Source organism: Bufo bufo, chromosome 1 (assembly GCF_905171765.1).
Source record: "Bufo bufo chromosome 1, aBufBuf1.1, whole genome shotgun sequence".
NCBI classification, from domain to species: Eukaryota; Metazoa; Chordata; class Amphibia; order Anura; family Bufonidae; genus Bufo; species Bufo bufo.
In genome coordinates, this window is record NC_053389.1 from 550079367 (window position 1) to 550099500 (window position 20134).

A 20134-nucleotide genomic window follows, 5' to 3' on the forward strand; every position below is an offset into this window, starting at 1 on the left:
TTCATATGGGACCTGAGGCATGTGCTGGATGCTCCAGATAGCCTACCTCTAAGGTAAAAGGATGGGACATGACTAAAAATGCTCAGCTCTGCTCCCTGTTAATAACAAAGGGAGAAGTTGAGCTGTGAGACAGAGATCTAATTAGGGCTGTCGAATATAATCGATGCAGCGATGCATCGCGATTCGACCCCCGGCGATTCTGCATCGATGCGGTTGCTTTAAATAATCGATGCATGTTGATGATGTCAGCGTCGCGTCCGCCGTGCAGAGCCGAGTCGGAAAAAAAAGTTTTTTGGCGCCTTCTTTCCCGCCTCCCGCTGACGTGACGACAGTGACACCCCCCTCCCCCTGTGTAAATCTTTATTGGATCACACGAACCAAAAAAAAAACAAAAAAAAAAACACACCTACCTGACCTCATGTTGTCTGTGGCTGTGCCACATTGCCCGCTTGTCTGTCTGACCTGCTGTGGCCTGCCCTTTACCAATCATTATCCAGTGTCATGTGTGTGTTTTCTTTTTTTTTTGGTATTCTGTGGTGACTGTTTGTGATCCCATAAAGATTTGTCCAAGGTTTTCAGATTCAGTTGAAAATGTATTCTGTCAAGGATTTTCCAGCTTCCTCTAATGGTGGCATGGCTTGGCTTCAGTTGATGTATCGTGGTAGAGTGCTTGCTGAGTGCTCAGTGCAGGTAACGTTTTCTGTAAAGTGACAACTCTGAGAGCTTATAGCACTGATCTAGACGTACTACCCATCTGGTGCTGGTGGTGGTGCTGGTGGTGGTGCTGGTGCTGGTGGTGGTGGTGCTGGTGGTGGTGCTGGTGGTGGTGCTGCTCCTGCTGCAAAACAATCACGGTGAACCAGGAAGTTCTGCAACACAGACAACTTGAACACACTGTGTGACAGACAGTTCCTGACTGGCAAACATCACAGTGAGTGAACCTATAACACAGTCACTGACTGTGTTATAGGTTCACTGACTCACTGTGATGTTTTAAAGTCAGGAACTGAAGTGCTCCTTTTTTTGTAGGTACTGTTTAATATTATATAATATATAATATATATTATATGGTAAAACTATTGTAAAACTTATAAACTAACTGCACCAGCCAGGCCAGCACAACAGTTTAATGTTACAGAGACACTGACAGTACTGTTTTAAATAAATACTGTTGTCTGCTGCACTGTTTTGTTCATTCAGACTTTGCTATATGATATGCAGGGAACTTGGTATGATTTGTTTAAATAGCAGATACAAATAAATATTTTTGTGCAATTTCTGACTGATTGAATTAATTTTTTGATGTAAAATTGAAAAACAAGGGGACTTGGGTAATAATCTTGATGCATCGTGATGCATCGCCGAATCGAATCGAATCGAATCGTGGACTTGATAATCGTAATCGCATCGAATCGTGAGACGAGTGAAGATGCGCAGCCCTAGATCTAATGCTGTGGACCTGCAGAAGATCTGTCACAGGGGTCACATTGACCCGTGTGGGCAGTCCTGCTGCAGTAATTAACTTATAGGCTCTCCTCTGCATTACACCTATCTAAAAATAAATAAAACTTAAAGGGTAAGGCAGAGTTCATATCACATTTTTGCCATCTGTTTCATGTATACATACAGTGGCATCCTTTATCATAGAGTTCGAAAGAAAAATTAATATTTTAACGTATACGTTTTTTCTACTGGACTCTGCTGGATAGAAAAGCGTTGGGTGCTGCGCTTTTTTATCCCTTTTTCCCTCCAACATATACGTAAAATGGATGGCAAAACGTGATGTGAACACAGCCTAACCTTTTATTTAACTCTTAATGTACAGCGCTGGTAGTCTATTTTTAATATGGCACCCGTAAGTGAGTGCAGCAGGTGCCATAGCCGCAGGGTTTCTGCTTTTTAAACAGCAGAGGCCTGAGGCTACTGTCTGTGTCCGGGGTACTATATACTGTAGTATACTATATATACTGTCGGGTGTTGTAAACTATACATGTACACTATGAGAGGCTGGGAATGTTATACTATATATGTTGAATAATTTTCTTTAACCCCTAGAGGACCCGCGGCGTACATGTACGGCGGGCTGATCAGGCGGGAGCAGGAGCTGCCCCCGCCCGATCAGCGGCACAGACCTGGCAGTCGTATTAACCCCTCGTATGCCACTGTAGCGGTGCCCTCCGCATCTCCATCGGGTCCCTGCGCTGACAGGCAATGCATTATAATACAGTATGTATTGTAATGCATTGCAGAGGGGATGAGACCCCAGAAGTTGAAGTCCTAGAGTGGGACAAAAAAAAAAAAAAAAAGACATATTGGGTATTGCTGCGTCTGTAACGAGGGCTCTATAAAAATATCACATGATAACCCCCTCACCTGAACGCCGTAGAATTTTTTTTATAAATACTGTGCTAAAACAAACATTTTTTTTGTTACCTTACATCACAAAAAGTGCAACACCAAGCGATCAAAAAGGCGTATGCCCACCAATCAAACCGTCACCTCATCCCGCAAAGAATGAGCTCCTACATAAAACAATCAGGCAAAAAATAAAAAAATACACATGATCTAACCCCTCAGGTGAATGCTGTAAAAAAAAAGGTGTCAAAAAAGCAATTTTTTGTCACTTCACATCACAAAAAGTGTAATACCAAGCGATGAAAAAGTTATATGTACCCTAAAATAGTACCAATTAAACAATCATCCTATCCTGAAAAAAATGAGCCCCTACATAAGACAATCGGCCAAAAAAGAAAAAAGCTATGGCTTTCAGAATATGCGGACACTAAAAAAATTTTTTTTTTCAAAATGCTTTATTATGTAAAACTGAAAAAATTGACATATTTGATATTGTCGCATCCGTATCAACCTGCTTTATAAAAAAAAGCACATGATCTAACCTGTCAGATGAACATTGTAAAAAACAAAAAATAAAAACGGTGCCAAAACAGCAATTTTTTTTACCAGCAAAATTCCCACCTTAATATATTAGTTTCCAAAATGGGGTCACTTTTTTGCAGTTTCTACTCTAGGGGTGCATCAGGGGGTCTTTAAATGTGACATGGCAACTTAAAATTATCCCAGTGAAATCTGCCCTCCAAAATCCATATGGCGCTCCTTTCCTTCTGCACCCTGCCGTGTGCCCGTAAAGCAGTTTACGATCACAAATGGGGTGTTTCTGTAAACTACAGAATCAGGGTAATAAATATTAAGTTTTGTTTGGATGTTACCCCTTGCTTTGTTACTGGAAAAAATTTATTAAAATGGAAAATCTGACAAAAAAGTGAATTCTGAAATTTCATCTACATTTTCCTTTAATTCTTGTGGAACACCTAAAGGGTTAACAAAGTTAGTAAAATCAGTTTTGAATACCTTTAAAGGATGTAGTTCCTAAAATAGGGCCATTTATGGGTGGTTTCTATTATGTAAGCCCCACAGTGACTTCATAACTGAACTGGTCCTTAAAAAAGTGGGTTTTGGAAATTTCCTGAAAAATTTCAAGATTTGCTTCTAAACTTCTAAGCCTTCTAACGTCCCCAAAAAATAAAATGGCATTTACAAGATGACCCAAACATAAAGTAGACATATGGGACATGTAACCTAATAACTATTATATGAGGTATTACTATTTGCTTTAAAAGCAGAGACATTGAAATTTGGAAAGTTGCAAATTTTTTAATTTTTTTTGTAAATTTGGGATTTTTTTTTAAGGAAAAATGAAAAATATTGACTGAAATTTACCACGATTATGAAGTACAATGTGTCACGAGAAAACAATCTCAGAATGGCTTGGATACGTAAAAGCGTTCCAAAGTTATTACCACATAATGTGACATGTCAAACGTCCAAAAAATGGCCTGGTCCTTAAGGTGAAAAATAGCAGGGTCCTGAAAGAGTTAATATTTGCTAGAAAAAAAAAAATGGGGTGGAACACAAAAGGGGGGATTGTCAGGGCAAAAGGAGAGAAGGGGTCAAAGAGGAGTAAACAGCCCTGGGCCTATGATGCACTTAATCCGCCCCTGCACATGGCCGACACTATAATAGAAATGTATTTTCTTGTCCGTGTCTGCGGACAAGAATAGGACATGTTCTATTTTTTTGTGGGGCCTCGGAACCGAAGTGAAGATGCGGACAGCACACTGTTTGCTGCCCGCATCTTTTGCGGTCCCATTGAAAATTAATGGGTCCGCACCCGTTCCGCAAAATTGCAGAACAGATGCGGAGGAGTGAATAGACCCTTACCAAGTGTTTTACCATTTAGTATGTATAGCTGACTTGCATTATTCCTTGTACATGTTGTAAGAAGGTACAAGGAATCACCGTGGATTATAGGTACATGTCATCGAGGTTCCTGGCCTCAGTGGAGTAAGAGCCAGTTTTTATGTGTTAGCAGCAGTTGCTGTTTGACACTTTAATACTTAGTATGGCAGTATAGCTGATCCGGGATGGCTTTTACTGGGAATAGTCAAAGTGCTCGGTGGGTGACTACTTACCATGTTCTAGGCCAGGTTCTGTCAGGCCTAAAAACCAGCCTGCACTGCCAGGTGAGGAGGATTACCTCAGTCTGACAGTGGAGGTCAGGAGGTGTGTGTCCTGGGATCTGAGGCTTGTGCCATGCTGGAGGGCTGAGACCGATCTGTAAGGGAAATGGGCCCCCTAAAAGCCTGCTATGGACTGCTGGAGGCAGAACTGCCAACAAGGTGATTTTTACTATGTGGACTTTCCGTGTGAACTAACACCAAAACTGCAAAGTGACATTTTGTTTTTGCTTTATGTGTGAATAAACACGGAAGTTTGATTTAAGAACTGGTAATTTTCCTCTGTACTGCGTCCGCAGACCCTGTCTACCAGAGCGAATCCCCACAATGTACATATACATAACCTTATATTTGTCATCTGCCACTTCTCTGCCCAAGCCTCCAATCTATCCAGATCCATATGTAGCAATATACTGTCCTCTCTTGTGTTAATTACCTTACACAGTTTAGTGTCATCTGCAAAAATTTATATTTTACTGTGCAAGCCTTCCACAAGATCATTAATAAATATATTGAAGAGAATAGGGCCCAATACTGATCCCTGTGGTACCCCACTAGTGACAGTGACCCAATCTGAGTGTATACCATTAATAACCACCCTCTGTTTTCTATCACTGAGCCAGTTACTTCTCCCAGTCCAAGCATTTTATATATTGACCTTTTTTGTGCACAGTATCAAATGCTTTGGAGAAGTCAAGATATATGACATCCATTGACTAACCCCGGTCAAGTGTAGTATAGTACCAAGGAAACGTCAATTCATCCTGCAAAAAAGAGCCCTCACAAAAGACCATAACCAGACAAATAAAAACATTGCAATAACAAAACCCAAAAAGCAATTGCAGAATTGCTGACTTTTCTTTATCCTGCTTCCCAAAAAGCTAAATAAAAAGTCATATGTACCCCAAAATAGAACAAATGATAATGGCAACTCATCCCTCATAAAAATAAGCACTCACACAGCTCTGTCAAGATAAAAAAAAAAAATAGTATGATTCTCAGGAAATGGCTGTACTGGTACCCCAGATGCTGTTCAAAAGTGAAATGGTGCAGTTAAACCACTCCATAAAAATCTGTGTTACAAAAAACAAAAGGTGGCCTTTCCATTCTGAAGCCTGCAGCGTACCCAAACAGTAGTTTATGTCCACATTTATGGCATTTCTTGTATAACCCACCTAGCAATTTAAAGGTGTGGTGCTTCTCAGATGGCACCAGCTGGGCACAACATATTGTGCACTAAAATTGCATATCTGTGGAGAAATTGCAATTTTCACTGTGCACCATCTGTTGTGCATTCATTTTTTGCAAAACACCTGTGGGGTCAAAATACTCACTGCACCCCTCAATAAATACCAAAATGGGTTAACTTCTCGGGGTTAACTTCTCTGTATCATCTGCTGTATGTAAAATTTTGCAAAACCCCTGTGGTGTCAAAATGCTCACTACCCCCATAAATTAATACCTTGAGGGGTCTAGTTTCCAAAATGGGGTAAAATTATTATTATTTTTCACCGTATGGGTACCTTAGGGTCTCTTTATGTCACGGTGAAGAGTGGGGGAAACTCCACACCGTACAATGTAGGTTGGCGGAATATGTCACTGGGCTTGGAAACAGGAATAAAAGGAGAAGGTCACCTTCCGACACATCCCTAAATCCTAGCCCTGACCTCCTAACTGTATGAGCGAACCCTAATGGTGGGAGGGCTCATACCCGGAACCTCGGGCCCTACTAACCCTGGAAATAATGTCAGGGCTAGGGGATGACCTGTTCATCCACGACACGGATGAACCGGAGTCTCCAGCAGGCCTAGCAACAAGAAAGGAGCAGACAGTAGCATAAACCAGATTGGCAGGTAAGCACCGAGCGCAAACACACACTGGAACAAAGCACTTACCTGCCACAACAACTGGAATAAACAACAACTGCTTCTGACTAGTGGTTCCCCCTCCGGGAAACCTTGGAGCCCACTTCCGCAAGCAGATGGTCAATGCGGTTCTCCCTCCGAGGAACCCAGGAGCCCCCTCACAGGAGGCGCAACACACAGGGAAATGCCTTGCAAACATGCTGGACAAACAACACCAAAAGACCAGACATGAAAATACAACAAGACGTACACCACAATGTCACGGCGGACAGGATATCAAATACATAGAAAAACAAACAAACAAGTTTCTAGGTGAGAAGCTAGGGATCAAGGTCACCTCCTAAAAAATCCCTACCAGCTCTCCCTATACTGCTTTGCCCACATTCAGACCCTTAAGGTGGGAATAATGTGTCCTCGTGCCTGGGCTGAAAATACCCTAGAATCCCTGAGATGGTGAAAGGGGAATAGAGGCAGCCTGCTCAGAACCTGGAGGGGCAGGCGTCTCTCTAACAGCCTAGAAAGCAAACCATAAGAGAACGGAAAAACCACTTATCTTTTCTGAGCAGGAAAAGCCAATCCTTCCTTCCTTACTTCCACAGAGCCTGACAGAAACTATTACTTTTAATGCCTGTTAGGGCTAGATTACACCTATGCAGCGTATCCTATTACCGCCTCAGCTCTGGATCCTCAATTACGTCAGGGGGTGGAGCCCCGCTGAGTGTCCTATCACAGCCTAAGCCCTGGTCTCTAATTCATGCCCCATAGAAATACACACAGGAAACACGTAATAAACAAAGGTCTTATAAGCTAGCCGAGAGCGGAAATGCTCACACTCTGCCCTTACCCCTGAAGACGCCGGTACACGGCGAAACATGTCGGGGGGCAGTGTGAGCCTCTAATTTTTAACTCAGCATACCGCTGAAGCCTCGTACTACTGTGTATAGTAGTCACACAGTGTCCACAAGCTACACTGGCAGCGCGCAGCCAGCTAGACACTAGTGTGGAATCACACAGTAGTATACAACTCTGGTCAGGTGACATCCTGACAGTGCACTTGAAACTGATATTGGAAGGCCAGCGGGCGCTGGAAGTTTTAACCATTTAGTTTAGTTAGTCACTTATTTAAGTATTAGCAGCAGTATCAATTAAAAGTTATGTCTTAGCTATTGGTAGGTACAGGATCAATAGGTGTAATCTAGCCCTAACAGGCATTAAAAGTAATAAATTGTTGCACAATACACCTTATCCTTGTACTTAAAGGGAAAATTTAGTTATTGAAGTGACAGAAACTATAACCCTCAAGGAACACTGGGAGTGGGTGTGATTTAAACTGAAACCAACGACCCCACCCAGTGCACCTGAAGGAAGGCGGATCTAGCTCGACTCCAAAACAAAACAAAAGACTAGACACGTGCTGCTAATCTAGCAGACCTCCGCACATAGCCTGAGCAGGGCATGACAGTACCCCCCCCCCCCTTCTACGGATGACCTCCGGACACCCCGGCCCAACCTTATCCGGGTGGGATCTGTGAAAAGCCCTAACCAGTCAGCTGGCACTAAAATCCAGAGCCGGAATCCACATCCTTTCCTCAGGGCCGTATCCCCTCCAGTGTACCAGGTACTGAAGGGAACCCCGAAGAACTCTTGAGTCAAGAACCCTGGAAATCTCGAACTCTAAATTTCCATCAACCAGAACAGGAGGAGGAGGCAATGGCGATGGTTCCACCGGTTTCACATATTTTTTCAGTAAAGGCCTGTGGAACACATCATGGATCCTCCAAGTCTGCGGGAGATCCATCCGAAACGCTACTGGATTGACCACCGCAGATATTTTGTACGGTCCAATAAATCTTGGACCCAGTTTCCAAGATGGCACTCTCAGTTTAATATTTTTAAACCACACCAAATCACCCACACACAGGTCCGGACCAGTCACACGTCTCTTGTCAGTCATTCGCTTATACCTCTCACCCATCTTCTCCAAATTCGCTTGGATCCTCCGACAGATAGAAGACAAGGCAGAAGAAAATCTCTCCTCCTCTGGCATCCCAGAGGAACTAGTCCCAGAAAAGGTACCAAACTGAGGATGAAAACCGTATGCGCCAAAAAATGGCGACTTACCCGTGGACTCCTGCCTACGGTTATTCAAAGCAAACTCTGCTAGGGACAAGAATGAGGACCAGTCCTCCTGATTCTCAGCTACAAAGCACCTCAAGTAGGTCTCCAGGTTTTGATTAGTACGCTCTGTCTGCCCATTCGACTGCGGATGAAAAGCCGAACAGAACGAAAGTCGAATGCCAAGCCGAGAGCAGAACGCCCTCCAAAACCTGGAGACAAACTGTGTGCCCCTATCAGAAACCACATCCGAAGGGATGCCATGCAATTTCACGATATTATCCACAAAAATCTGCGCAAGAGTCTTGGCATTGGGCAGACTAGCTAACGATATAAAGTGAGCCATTTTACTAAAAACGGTCAACAACCACCAAAATTACTGTTTTCCCGGAGGAACTCGGCAGATCCGTAATAAAGTCCATAGACAAGTGCGTCCAAGGATGAGACGGAATAGACAAAGGAAGAAGTGAACCTGCAGGTCGAGTATGAGCAACCTTTGACTATGCACAGGTTTCACAAGCTACCACGTAATCCTCAATGCTCTTACGTAGCCCGGGCCACCAGAACCTCTGGGACACAGGATCAAAGGTGGACTTACCACCAGGATGTCCAGCAAGGACAGTATTGTGATGTTCCTTGAATACCTTGTATCGCAGTCTATCAGGAACAAACAACTTCCCTGGGGGACAAGAACCAGGAGCCCCCTCCTGGGCTCCTAACACCTCCATCTCCAATTCGGGGTACAGAGCAGAGACCACCACCCCATCAGCCAAAATCGGAGCAGGATCCTCTGAATCACATCCCCCAGGAAAACTGCGAAACAACGCATCTGCCTTGATGTTTTTAACCCCCGGGCGAAAAGTAACCACAAAATTGAACCTGGTAAAAAACAGTGACCATTTAGCCTGTCTAGGGTTCAGACGCTTGGCAGATTGCAGGTAAGCCAAATTCTTATGATCCGTATACTATATACTGTAACGGGGTGAGACGCCCCCTCCAACCAGTGACGCCATTCCTCAAAGGCCAATTTGATGGCCAGCAATTCTCTATCTCCTACATCATAATTCCTCTCGGCGACCGAGAGCTTCTTGGAAAAAAAAGCACACGGAACCCATTTGCCAGGAGATGAACCCTGCGACAGCACTGCTCCAACCCCCACCTCTGATGCATCAACTTCCACCACGAATGGCTGAGATACATCGGGCTGCACCAGAATGGGAGCTGACGCAAAACATTCCTTAATAGTTGAAAAGGCCTGCAATGCCTCATCCGACCAGACAGAGACGTCGGCGCCCTTCTAAGTCATATCGGTAAGAGGTCTTACAATGGTAGAATAGTTCAAAATAAATTTTCTATAATAATTAGTAAACCCCAAAAACCGCATCAAAGCTTTCTGATTCTCCGGTCAGTCCCATTCCAGAACTGCCCGGACCTTTTCGGGGTCCATACGAAAACCAGAGTCAGAAAGCAGATATCCCAGAAACGGAAGCTCCTGCACAGAAAACACACATTTATCCAATTTGGCATATAATTTATTCTCCCGAAGGATCGTCAAAACCTGTCTCACGTGATCCTGATGGGTCCTCAGATCAGAAGAGTAAATTAAAATGTCATCCAAGTAAACTACCACGAACCTCCCCACAAAATGATGGAAAATGTCATTGACTAATCGCTGAAATACCGCTGACGCGTTCGTTAACGCAAAAGGCATAACCAGATTTTCGAAATGACCCTTGTGCGTGTTGAAGGCCGTTTTCCACTCATCCCCTTCCTTGATTCTGATCAGATTGTAGGCCCCTCTTAAATCCAACTTGGAGAACACCTTGGCTCCAACAATCTGATCAAAAAGATCGGAGATCAAAGGAAGGGCATACGGATCACGGACCGTAATACGGTTCAATTCCCGAAAATCCAAACAAGTCTCAGCGATTTCACAAAGAAAAAACCCACTGCCACTGGCGACTTAGATGGCCTAATATGACCTTTTGCCAAACTCTCGGCAATATACTTCCGCATGACCTCTCTTTCAGGTTGAGAAAGATTGTAAAGCCGAGACTTTGGCAACTTAGCCCCTGGAATGAGATTAACTGGACAATCATAGTCACGATGAGGGGGCAATTCCTGAGCCCCACCCTCCGAAAACACATCTGCAAGATCCGAGAGATACAGAGGTAGAGCCGTAGTAGACACTCCAGAGATAGATGTGCCAAGACAATTATCCGAACAAAATTCGCTCCAACCAATGATCTGTTTTGTTTGCCAATCTATAATTGGGTTATGTTTTGTCAACCCCGGTAAACCTAAGACTATAGGAGTGGGCAAGTCCTTCATGACAAAACAAGACAATCTCAACATGTGAATCACCCACCCTTAACAGAATACCATGAGTAATATGAGTGAAAACCGGAATCTCTCTTTCTAAAATGCAAGGACTTAGACCCAGATTTTGAAGAAAAAGAGAATCAATAAGGTTTATCCCAGCACCACAGTCAATGAATACTTCAACAAAAAAAATTCTTGAGTCTAGCGCCACCATAGTTGGAAGGAGAAAATGAGTACTACAGGGAGCTTGCATACCTGTTTGCTCCACCACTCAATTCACACTACCAAGAGTCAGGAATGTTTTTTTTTTCTCTTTAAGTAAACCTCTTTGTGACTCTTTCTCATCAACATGCGGTTTAACAAAAGGACAAGCAAAAATAAAATGACCACTTTTCCCACAGTAATAACATAGTTTATGCAATCTCCTAAAGTCTCCACTACCAGAACGGAAAGATACCTGACCCAGCTGCATGGGTTCCTCCCCTACCCCAGAGTTACATGTAATATCACCCTGGGGAGCAGGTGAGATGAAACCACTCACAGAAGTGATCCCTTGCGCGGAGGGAGCCTTACACCTCTCTCTAATACGCCTATCTAACCGTACTGCCAAAGACATAGCATTCTCCAAAGTATCCGGATACTCATGAAAGGCAAGAGCATCTTTCAATCTCTCAGATAACCCTTGACAAAACTGACTACGTAATGCGGGGTCATTCCACTCTGACTCGGTAGCCCATCTCCTAAACTCAACGCAGTAAGCCTCTGCAGTATGTTCACCTTGCAATAAATTACGCATTTTAGATTCCGCCATCGAGACCCGATCTGGGTCATCATAAATTAATCCCAGGGCTTTAAAAAAATTCCTCCACTGACCGGAGGGCCAGAGAACCAGACGGCAGAGAAAAGGCCCAGGATTGCGCGTCCCCTTTAAGCAGAGAAATTATTATACCAACCCTCTGACTTTCATCACCAGACGAAGATGGACGCAGCCAAAAATACAACTTGCATGATTCTTTAAAGCGGATAAAGTCATCCACACCCCCTGCAAATCTATCAGGGAGAGCGACCTTAGGCTCCCTATAAATTTTCCTTGCACCTGATGCCAGAGCATTCTGACACCGTGTGACCGAATTACGCAGATCCGCAACCTCTAGGGATAATCCCTGCATGCGATCAACTAGCGTATTAATTGACTCCATCTCAAAACCGCTGAGCAATGGCAGTCAAAGTATTGGCGGGTTATAATGTCACGGCGGACAGGATATCAAATACATAGAAAAACAAACAAACAAACAAACAAGTTTCTAGACGAGAAGCTAGGGATCAAGGTCACCTCCTGATAAATCCCTACCAGCTCTCCCTATACTGCTATGCCCACATTCAGACCCTAAAGGTGGGAATAATGTGTCCTCGTGCCTGGGCTTAAAATACCCTAGAATCCCTGAGATGGTGAAAGGGGAATAGAGGCAGCCTGCTCCCTCAGAACCTGGAGGGGCAGGCGTCTCTCTAACAGCCTAGAAAGCAAACCATAAGAGAACAGAAAAACCACTTATCTTTTCTGAGCAGGAAAAGCCAATCCTTCCTTCCTTACTTCCACAGAGCCTGACAGAAACTATAACCCGCAAGGAACACTGGGAGTGGGTGTGATTTAAACTGAAACCAACGACCCCACCCAGTGCACCTGAAGAAAGGCAGATCTAGCTCGAATCCAAAACAAAACAAAAGACTAGACACGTGCTGCTAATCTAGCAGACCTCCGCACATAGCCTGAGCAGGGCATGACACACACTGAACATAAACCCACACCAAACATCAACACAGGTAGGGTAGGGAACATGGAGGATACATAAGGGATGACAATCTATGTCCAAGGAGGCCCCTTAAACTGGACAGATGGTAAGGTCCAGAATGACAGCATAACTCCAGCTCCACAAGAAGCTGAAGTCCCACTCACCTCAGGCTCCAAGCCCAAGTACTATAAGAGGCCACACCCAGCTCCACCTTGCTTACACTTTAACCCCATACCCACCAGACTGGGAAGGGACAACAACCTTAAAGGGGAAGTGTGTAAACATGATAAAAACTACATGTTGCCACCGGCAACAAGCTTGCACGGCAAAAGTGTCATGGTCCACTACCACCAGACCATGACACAGCCGTGACACTTTATATGCGACATCACACCCCAAAAAACATTCCAGCAAAACTGCCCTCAAAAAGCCAGATGGTGTCCTCCTTCCATTTAGTTGTCCCATACATCAGTTTTTGACCACATACTGTATGTGACATTGCTATATTCAGAAGATGGATAATAAATTGTGGGTTATTTTTTTCTCCTGTTACCCCTTGTGAAAATTTATAAAATGGGGCTAAAATAATATTTTATTGGAAAAAATGTAATACTGAGGAAAGAGAACCATCTCATTAAAGCCACCTTGTGAATCAAAATCCGACTTTTTAACTGTCTTAGGATATGACAAGGGAATAATCCCAAGCCAAATATCCATCTACCGACAGCTGTTTCGGGGGGGGGGGGGGCTTTCTCCTCGTTAGTATGGAGTAGGATTCTGGTTGGCTGGGTGCAATGCCTTGGATGCAGCTTAGGTGGGGTGCTGAGTCTCCTTAAACATAGCAGCTATATGGAGGAGCTTCATGTTATAGAGACTTATTGGCAATGCTCCATGAGAAAAGGATATGCAGACAGGTATGTCCCAAGAAAAGAGGACCATCTTGCTAGAGCCAGCTTGTGGAAGTGGCTTGTTATGAGTCAAAATCTGACTTTTTAACTAAGCCTTGGGATATAACAAGGGAATATTGCCAAGCCAAATATCTATCCATAGACGGCTGTTTTGTGGTGCTTGCCCCTCATTATGGAGTAGGATTCTGGCTAGCTGGGTGTGATGCCTTGGATGCAGCTTAGGCGGGGTATTGAGTCTCCATGGAGCACTTCAAGTAAGTCTCAATACATGGTTGGTCTCTTTAAGGAGACCTTCTACCCTGCCTAAGTTGTATCCAGTGGGTGGTGATAGTGAGATGGTTCTCTTTTCTTGGAAGATACCACTTTGCATATTCTTTTCCCATGGAGTACTGCCAATAAGTCTCCATACCATGGATCACTTCCAGTAAGTCTGCATACATAGCTGGTCTCTTTAACCACTTCCAGACCAGGCCATTTACCTCCTTCCTGACCAGGCCTAATTTTGCAAATGTGACATGTGTCACTTTATGTAGTGATAACTTTGCTTTTAGTTATCAAAGCCATTGAGAGACTGTTTTCTCGTGACACATTGTACTTCATGTTAATGGTAAATTTGAGTCAATATGTTTTACCTTTATTTATAAAAAATTCAAAAGTTATCGAAAATGTGAAGAAATTCACTGTTTTCTAAATTTTAATATCTGCTTTTTAAGACAAATTTTAATATCTCTGCTTTTAAGACAGAATAAAATATTCATTTATTAACATTACCCATATGTCTACTTTATGTTGGCATAATTTTGGTAATGTAATTTTATTTTTTTAGGACGCAATTTTTTACATTTTGAAGAAAATTTCCAAAGTCAGCTTTTTTAAGGACCAGTTCAGTTCTAAAATCACTTTGTGGGGCTTACATAATAGAACCAACCCATAAATGACCCCATTTTTGAAACACCACTATTCAAAACTGGTATTCCATAGCAATTTAAGCAAAATAGAGGTGAGATTTTTTTTTTTACAAGAAAATTGTGCTTTAGGCCCAAACTTTCTTTTTCACAAAAGATAACAGGAGAGTATTCACCCACAAATTTGCTACCCATTTTCTCCTGAATACAGTAAGACTCCAATTGTGGTCGTAAACTGTTATTTGGGTATACGCCAGGGCTCAGAAGGGAAGGAACATAGAAACATACAATGTGTCGGCAGATAAGAACCATTTGGCCCATCTAGTCTGCCCAATATACTGAATACTATGGATAGCCCCTGGCCCTATCTTATATGAAGGATGGCCTTATGCCTATCCCATGCATGCTTAAACTCCTCCACTGTATTTGCAGCTACCACTTCTGCAGGAAGGCTATTCCATGCATCCACTACTCTCTCAGTAAAGTAATAGTTCCTGATATTACTTTTAAACCTTTGCCCCTCTTATTTAAAACTATGTCCTCTTGTAGCAGTTTTTCACGGCATCTGGATTTTCTAACATGGAATTTTCTGTCATGTTTTTAAGAGCGATAACTTTTTTATTTTTTGTTGAATGAGCTGTGTGAGGGCTTATTTTGTGCATGACATGCTGTAGTTTTGATTGGCATCATTTTGGGGTACATTTGGCTTTCTGGTTGCTTTTTATCTCATTTTTTGGGAGGTGAATTCACAAAAAAAAGCAGTTTGGTGTAATTTTTCAATTTTTTTTTACACCGTTCACTTGATGGGGTCTATATTTTTATAGATCCGGTCATTACAGATGCAACAATACCAAATATGTCAAATTATTTTTTTTTTTTTACGTTTTACAGAATAAAATCATTCTTAGAAAAAAATCATGCTTTTTTGTTGCCATTTTCTTAGAGCCATATTTTTTTCATTTTTCTGGCTATAGTCTTGTGTGAGGGCTTGTTTTTTTGCGGGACGAGGTGACATTTTTATTGCTACTATTTTGGGGTACATACGACTTTTTGATTAATTGATATTATGTTTTTGTGAGGTGTCTAAAAAAGGCTGTTTTGGCATAATTTTTATTAGTTTTTTTTTACACTGTTCACTCGATGGGGTAGATCATGTGACATTTTTGTAGAGCCAATTGTTACGGACACAGCAATACAAAATGTGTCTATTTTTTTATTTTTTCACATTTTACACAATAAGAGCATTTTTAGAAAAAAAATCATAGAGCCATATTTTTTGTTATTTTTCTTGCTATGGTCTTGTGTGGGGGCTCATTTTTTGCAGATGAGGTGACGTTTTATTGCTCCCATTTTGGACTTTTTGATTGATTAACATTATGTTTTTTAGGAGGTGAGCTCACTAAAAAAAAAATCAGTTTTGGCTCAATCTTTATTTTTTTAATTTTTTATGGCATTCACCTGATGGGGTAGATCATATGATATTATTTTAGAGTCAGTCGTTGGAGATGTGGTGACACCAAATGTGTCTCTTTTTTCATTTTTTCTTCTTCTATTTTTAACATTTTTTAAATACCAGATTTGGGGGAGTATTTTTATTTTTATGTGAAACTTTTTTTTTTTTTTTTTTTAAAACACTTTTTATTTTATTCAATTTTTTTATTTTACCCCAGTTACTTGGTAAATACACCCCCAGAGAGACTGTACAGCAGAATACAGAGCTGTACAGCCTTAGTGCATGGCTGATCGTGGTTTATGAAAGACCCCACAGCTCCTGTACTCCCCCAGCTCCGGCAGTCACATGATCACCGGGCTTGGACAGGAAGCGGCAGTGCTCATTGAGTGCTGTGTATACAGCGATCTAGAAGGCAGGGACACGCATGAACGGTCCCTGCCTTCTCCCTGGAGTGCCCTGCTGTCATTGACAGCGGGCCCCCCGCTTGGAAGCTGCACGATTAGCGTGCAGCTGCCATCTCTGAAAGGACTTTCCAGAACGTCCATTCAGAGATAAACCCGACTGCCCAGGACGCTTATAGTCAATGAGCGGTCGGGAAGTGGTTAAGGAGACCAATTTTGCTTTAATTTCTGTGGAACACCTAAAGGTTAAAACTGTTTCTAAAATCAGTTTTGAATAATTTAAGGGGTGTAGTTTCTAAAATGGGGTAATTTATGGGTGGTTTCTATTATTAAGCCCCACAAAGTGACTTCATAACTGAATTGGTCCTTAAAAAAAGTTGGTGTTGGAAATTTTCTTAATTTTTTTTAAAATTGCTTCTAAAATTCTGAGCCTTCTAATATCCTAAAAAAATAAAATGACATTTACAATTTACCAAATGATACAAACATAAAGTAGACTGTGACCACTGAGGCATTTGATTGACTGCAGCAGTCGCATAAATGTGAGGAGAACTGGAAATGGATGGAATGGCAATTATGGCACAATGGTACTTTTTAAAGGTGAGGGATGCCTTTTTTTTACTCACCCGTCTTCCTCTACATAATTTGTATTTTTGGCTGGGCAACTCCTTTAATTTATAACTTTAAATGGTTGTCTGCTCTTATAAAATACAGCATTACACTATGTTGTGCTTTGTCTATTGTAGCCTCTTGTCTATTCACTTGATGTCATCCTCTTACCCCCACAGCACTGCAAGTCACCAATTAATAGTTAAATATACACTAAATTTACATGATTAACCACTGTTCAGTTCATTAACCCGTTTCTGACCGTCTTACGTATATATACATTGGCGGTTGTGACTGTAAATATAGCGCCTGCTCATGCCCATACAACGAGCGCCATTGCTGCCGGATGGCTGTTGTTTTAAACAGCATGCATCTGGGGCTAATGTCTGCCACCAGTGGTACCACTGATTGCAGACTTTTAAATCTTCAGATGCCATGGTCAAATGTGACCACAGCCTCTGGGAAGATAAAAACCGGGAGCGCACGCTCCCGGTCGTGCTTCTGTCAGATCTCCACCAGGGGAGCCGGAGTGTGTGTGCGGTGAAACAGAACAAAATAGTCAAAATGGATGATTCACTGTTTTTTGGTTGCTTCGCCTCTTACAAAAAATGTACTAAAGAGTGATTAAAAAGTCATACACACCTCAAAATGGTATCACTGAAAAGTACAAAGACGTCCCTCATTCAGGACCCTCATTACCTGGGCCAGAGAATATCTACAAAGAGTGTGACTCTGGAAGACTTTGCCTGTTTGTACATTATACATACTGTATGTCCTAGTGATTTCAACAAGACCTGTGCATTTCTCAGTGGTGACAATGTAGGCAAACTGAACACTTTCTGTTGGGTTTCTTCACATATTACAGCTAACTGCTGGGGGTCTGAGCAGCCTAGAATATTATAAAATAATAAATACATTTATACTTTCTAATAAAACGAAAGTTTTAAATTCTAAGATCAGTCTGAACCAGGACATTTTATAATAAGGTGTGAATGTATTTATAATTAAATTAAACCATGCTGTATTTTTTATGCTTGTTTTCAATGTTCCAACTGAACAAAGTATTCCCTAATATATGGTTCACATTTTAAGGGTTGTGTTCATATCTAGTAATTAACAAAATATTTACTCTTCCCAAAATTGTTCAGAAAATATTTTATGCAACATACCTTGACAGTAGCTCCTGGAAAGAAAAGCCAATTTCCAGTGTCCATTGGATCAAGATTATCTTCTAATATAACCTGTTTATGTGCAGCATTGATTATAAGTATGTTGTCCAGTGCCCAGCATGCCTCATACACATCTCCTGCCTGTGTGGGCTCTTGTGCCCACCGGAACCACACATTGTCCCCTTTGGCTTCGTGAGGCAGGTAGATAATGTGGATGATTGTACTGACATTTGAAGGAGCCCTGAAGGAAGGAAGACAATAAGTAAATACATGTTTTATATTAAACAGTACTTATTGCAAACCCCTATGCTATTAAATTACATTTTTAACACGATTCACACCTGATATTTTAAAATACACTTAAAAAAGGAAAAACGACACTGTGCATGCTTTGAAAGATCTAAGTCTACATAGATTAAAGATAATACCTTAAGAATTAGGATATTTACTAGTGTGCTGCAAAACATATATTTTTTTTTTTAGATATAGGCGAGTCCTCTCTGAAGTGAGCTTTGTAAACTCCTTTAACCACTTCATTACTTGAGTGTTTACCCTACCGCCACCACCTTCCTTACCAAACCAATTTTTGGAGTTTTAGTAATGGGCCTATCTAAATAGAAAAAACTAATTAATTTCTGAGCCAAACTACATGTATTTGATATTATTTTTCACAGGACACCTTAGACATTTCTTTTCTGCTATTAGATGACAAAAAAGTATATTTTTCCTTTCTTATCAATTCTTTTTTCTGTTAGAAAAGATTTCAAGACAAAACTTTTCTAAAACCATTACCGTATGTTTATACTGTGAAAATGGATAGTATATGTGTAATTTATCTACTGTCTGGGCCTACTGCAAGACTTCAAAGGACTAAAGCGCATTTCTATTGATGGTTCTATTGGACTGTACTACCAGTACAGATGTTGTACAATTCTAAAACATTAGAAACGCTGTCAAAGTGACTTTTTTATGAAAAAAAAAGTGTGTACGTTTGTATATTTTAAACACACAAGTGCTAAAACTAATAAATATAGTTATTTTTTATGAAATAAAGCGCAGTCACAGCCAGAGATCTGCAGCACCACGGGGTGCCAGAAAATCGTAATATAACCCAATGCTTACAGATAAGAGCTTACCGCCACGATGTATGTAGTCATGTGGTGGTAACTGGTTAAATTTAAATATGATACCATTTTACTATATCCTAAAGAACAGGTCAAGCAAACCTAAATGTGTGGAGTATATATGTGTTCCCCACATAATTACCACATGTTTCAGACTATAGGACACAAGTTTTACTAAAAAAGATCTTGCTAAAAAATTGCCACAAAGGCTTATATCTCTAGTTGCTACATAGTTTGAGATATAGCGTCATTTTTCTTTTAAGTCAGCCAGCAAGGAGGTGAAATGCTGCAGAGAGAAGAGACTTAGATCTTCCTCTCCCTGTACATAACCCCAGGGGAGCGGGTAACATGGACTTCTGTACATGTTATAAAACATCACCCTCCATTAATCAGAGAGCATACCTGTATACCTGTAAAATATACTGATGTCTTCTCTAGTGATACCTGTTACACACTGCAGTAGTTGTGATACTAATTATTACTGAGCTGTTCTGTAACGCTCAGGTAGCGGATCACTCGCCATGAGCGCTACAGAACAGCTCAGGCAAAGTAGGGGTGAATAGGGTAAGATACCTGGCTCTGTCACTTGGGACCCCCTAATACTGTGCACAACTGAGATAGTAAGACCGTTCCTTCCTTTATCAGGCACTGGAACCAACTGCACTATTGTACGCATTGATATATTATTGAAAATATTGTGCTCTATTTTACTACGGTTAAAATAAAAGTTGAGTATTAGCTTTTCCACAAGGCCACCACATTAATGTGAATAGTACTCTTATATGTAGCTAAATATTGTTTGGTCACCTGAGCAAATGCAGCACACAAATCACCAGTAGACAAATGGCTAAGTAATGCTTAGTAATTGTAAATGTTGGAAACTGTAAAGCTAATTAACGCCACTGTGCAACTTTTTAAATAACAAGTTCCCACAAATC

General features: G+C 41.5%; 1 protein-coding gene across 2 annotated transcripts in view; it reads right to left on the minus strand.

The window, feature by feature from the left end:
• RELN (reelin) overlaps nucleotides 1–20134 on the minus strand; it is an 841105-nt gene that overhangs the window by 467211 nt on the left and 353760 nt on the right. For both annotated transcript variants that reach the window (XM_040412563.1, XM_040412554.1), the window contains exon 10: nucleotides 18073–18313. In XM_040412563.1, the coding sequence (XP_040268497.1) occupies nucleotides 18073–18313 (241 nt within the window). The remainder of the gene's footprint in view (nucleotides 1–18072; nucleotides 18314–20134) is intronic.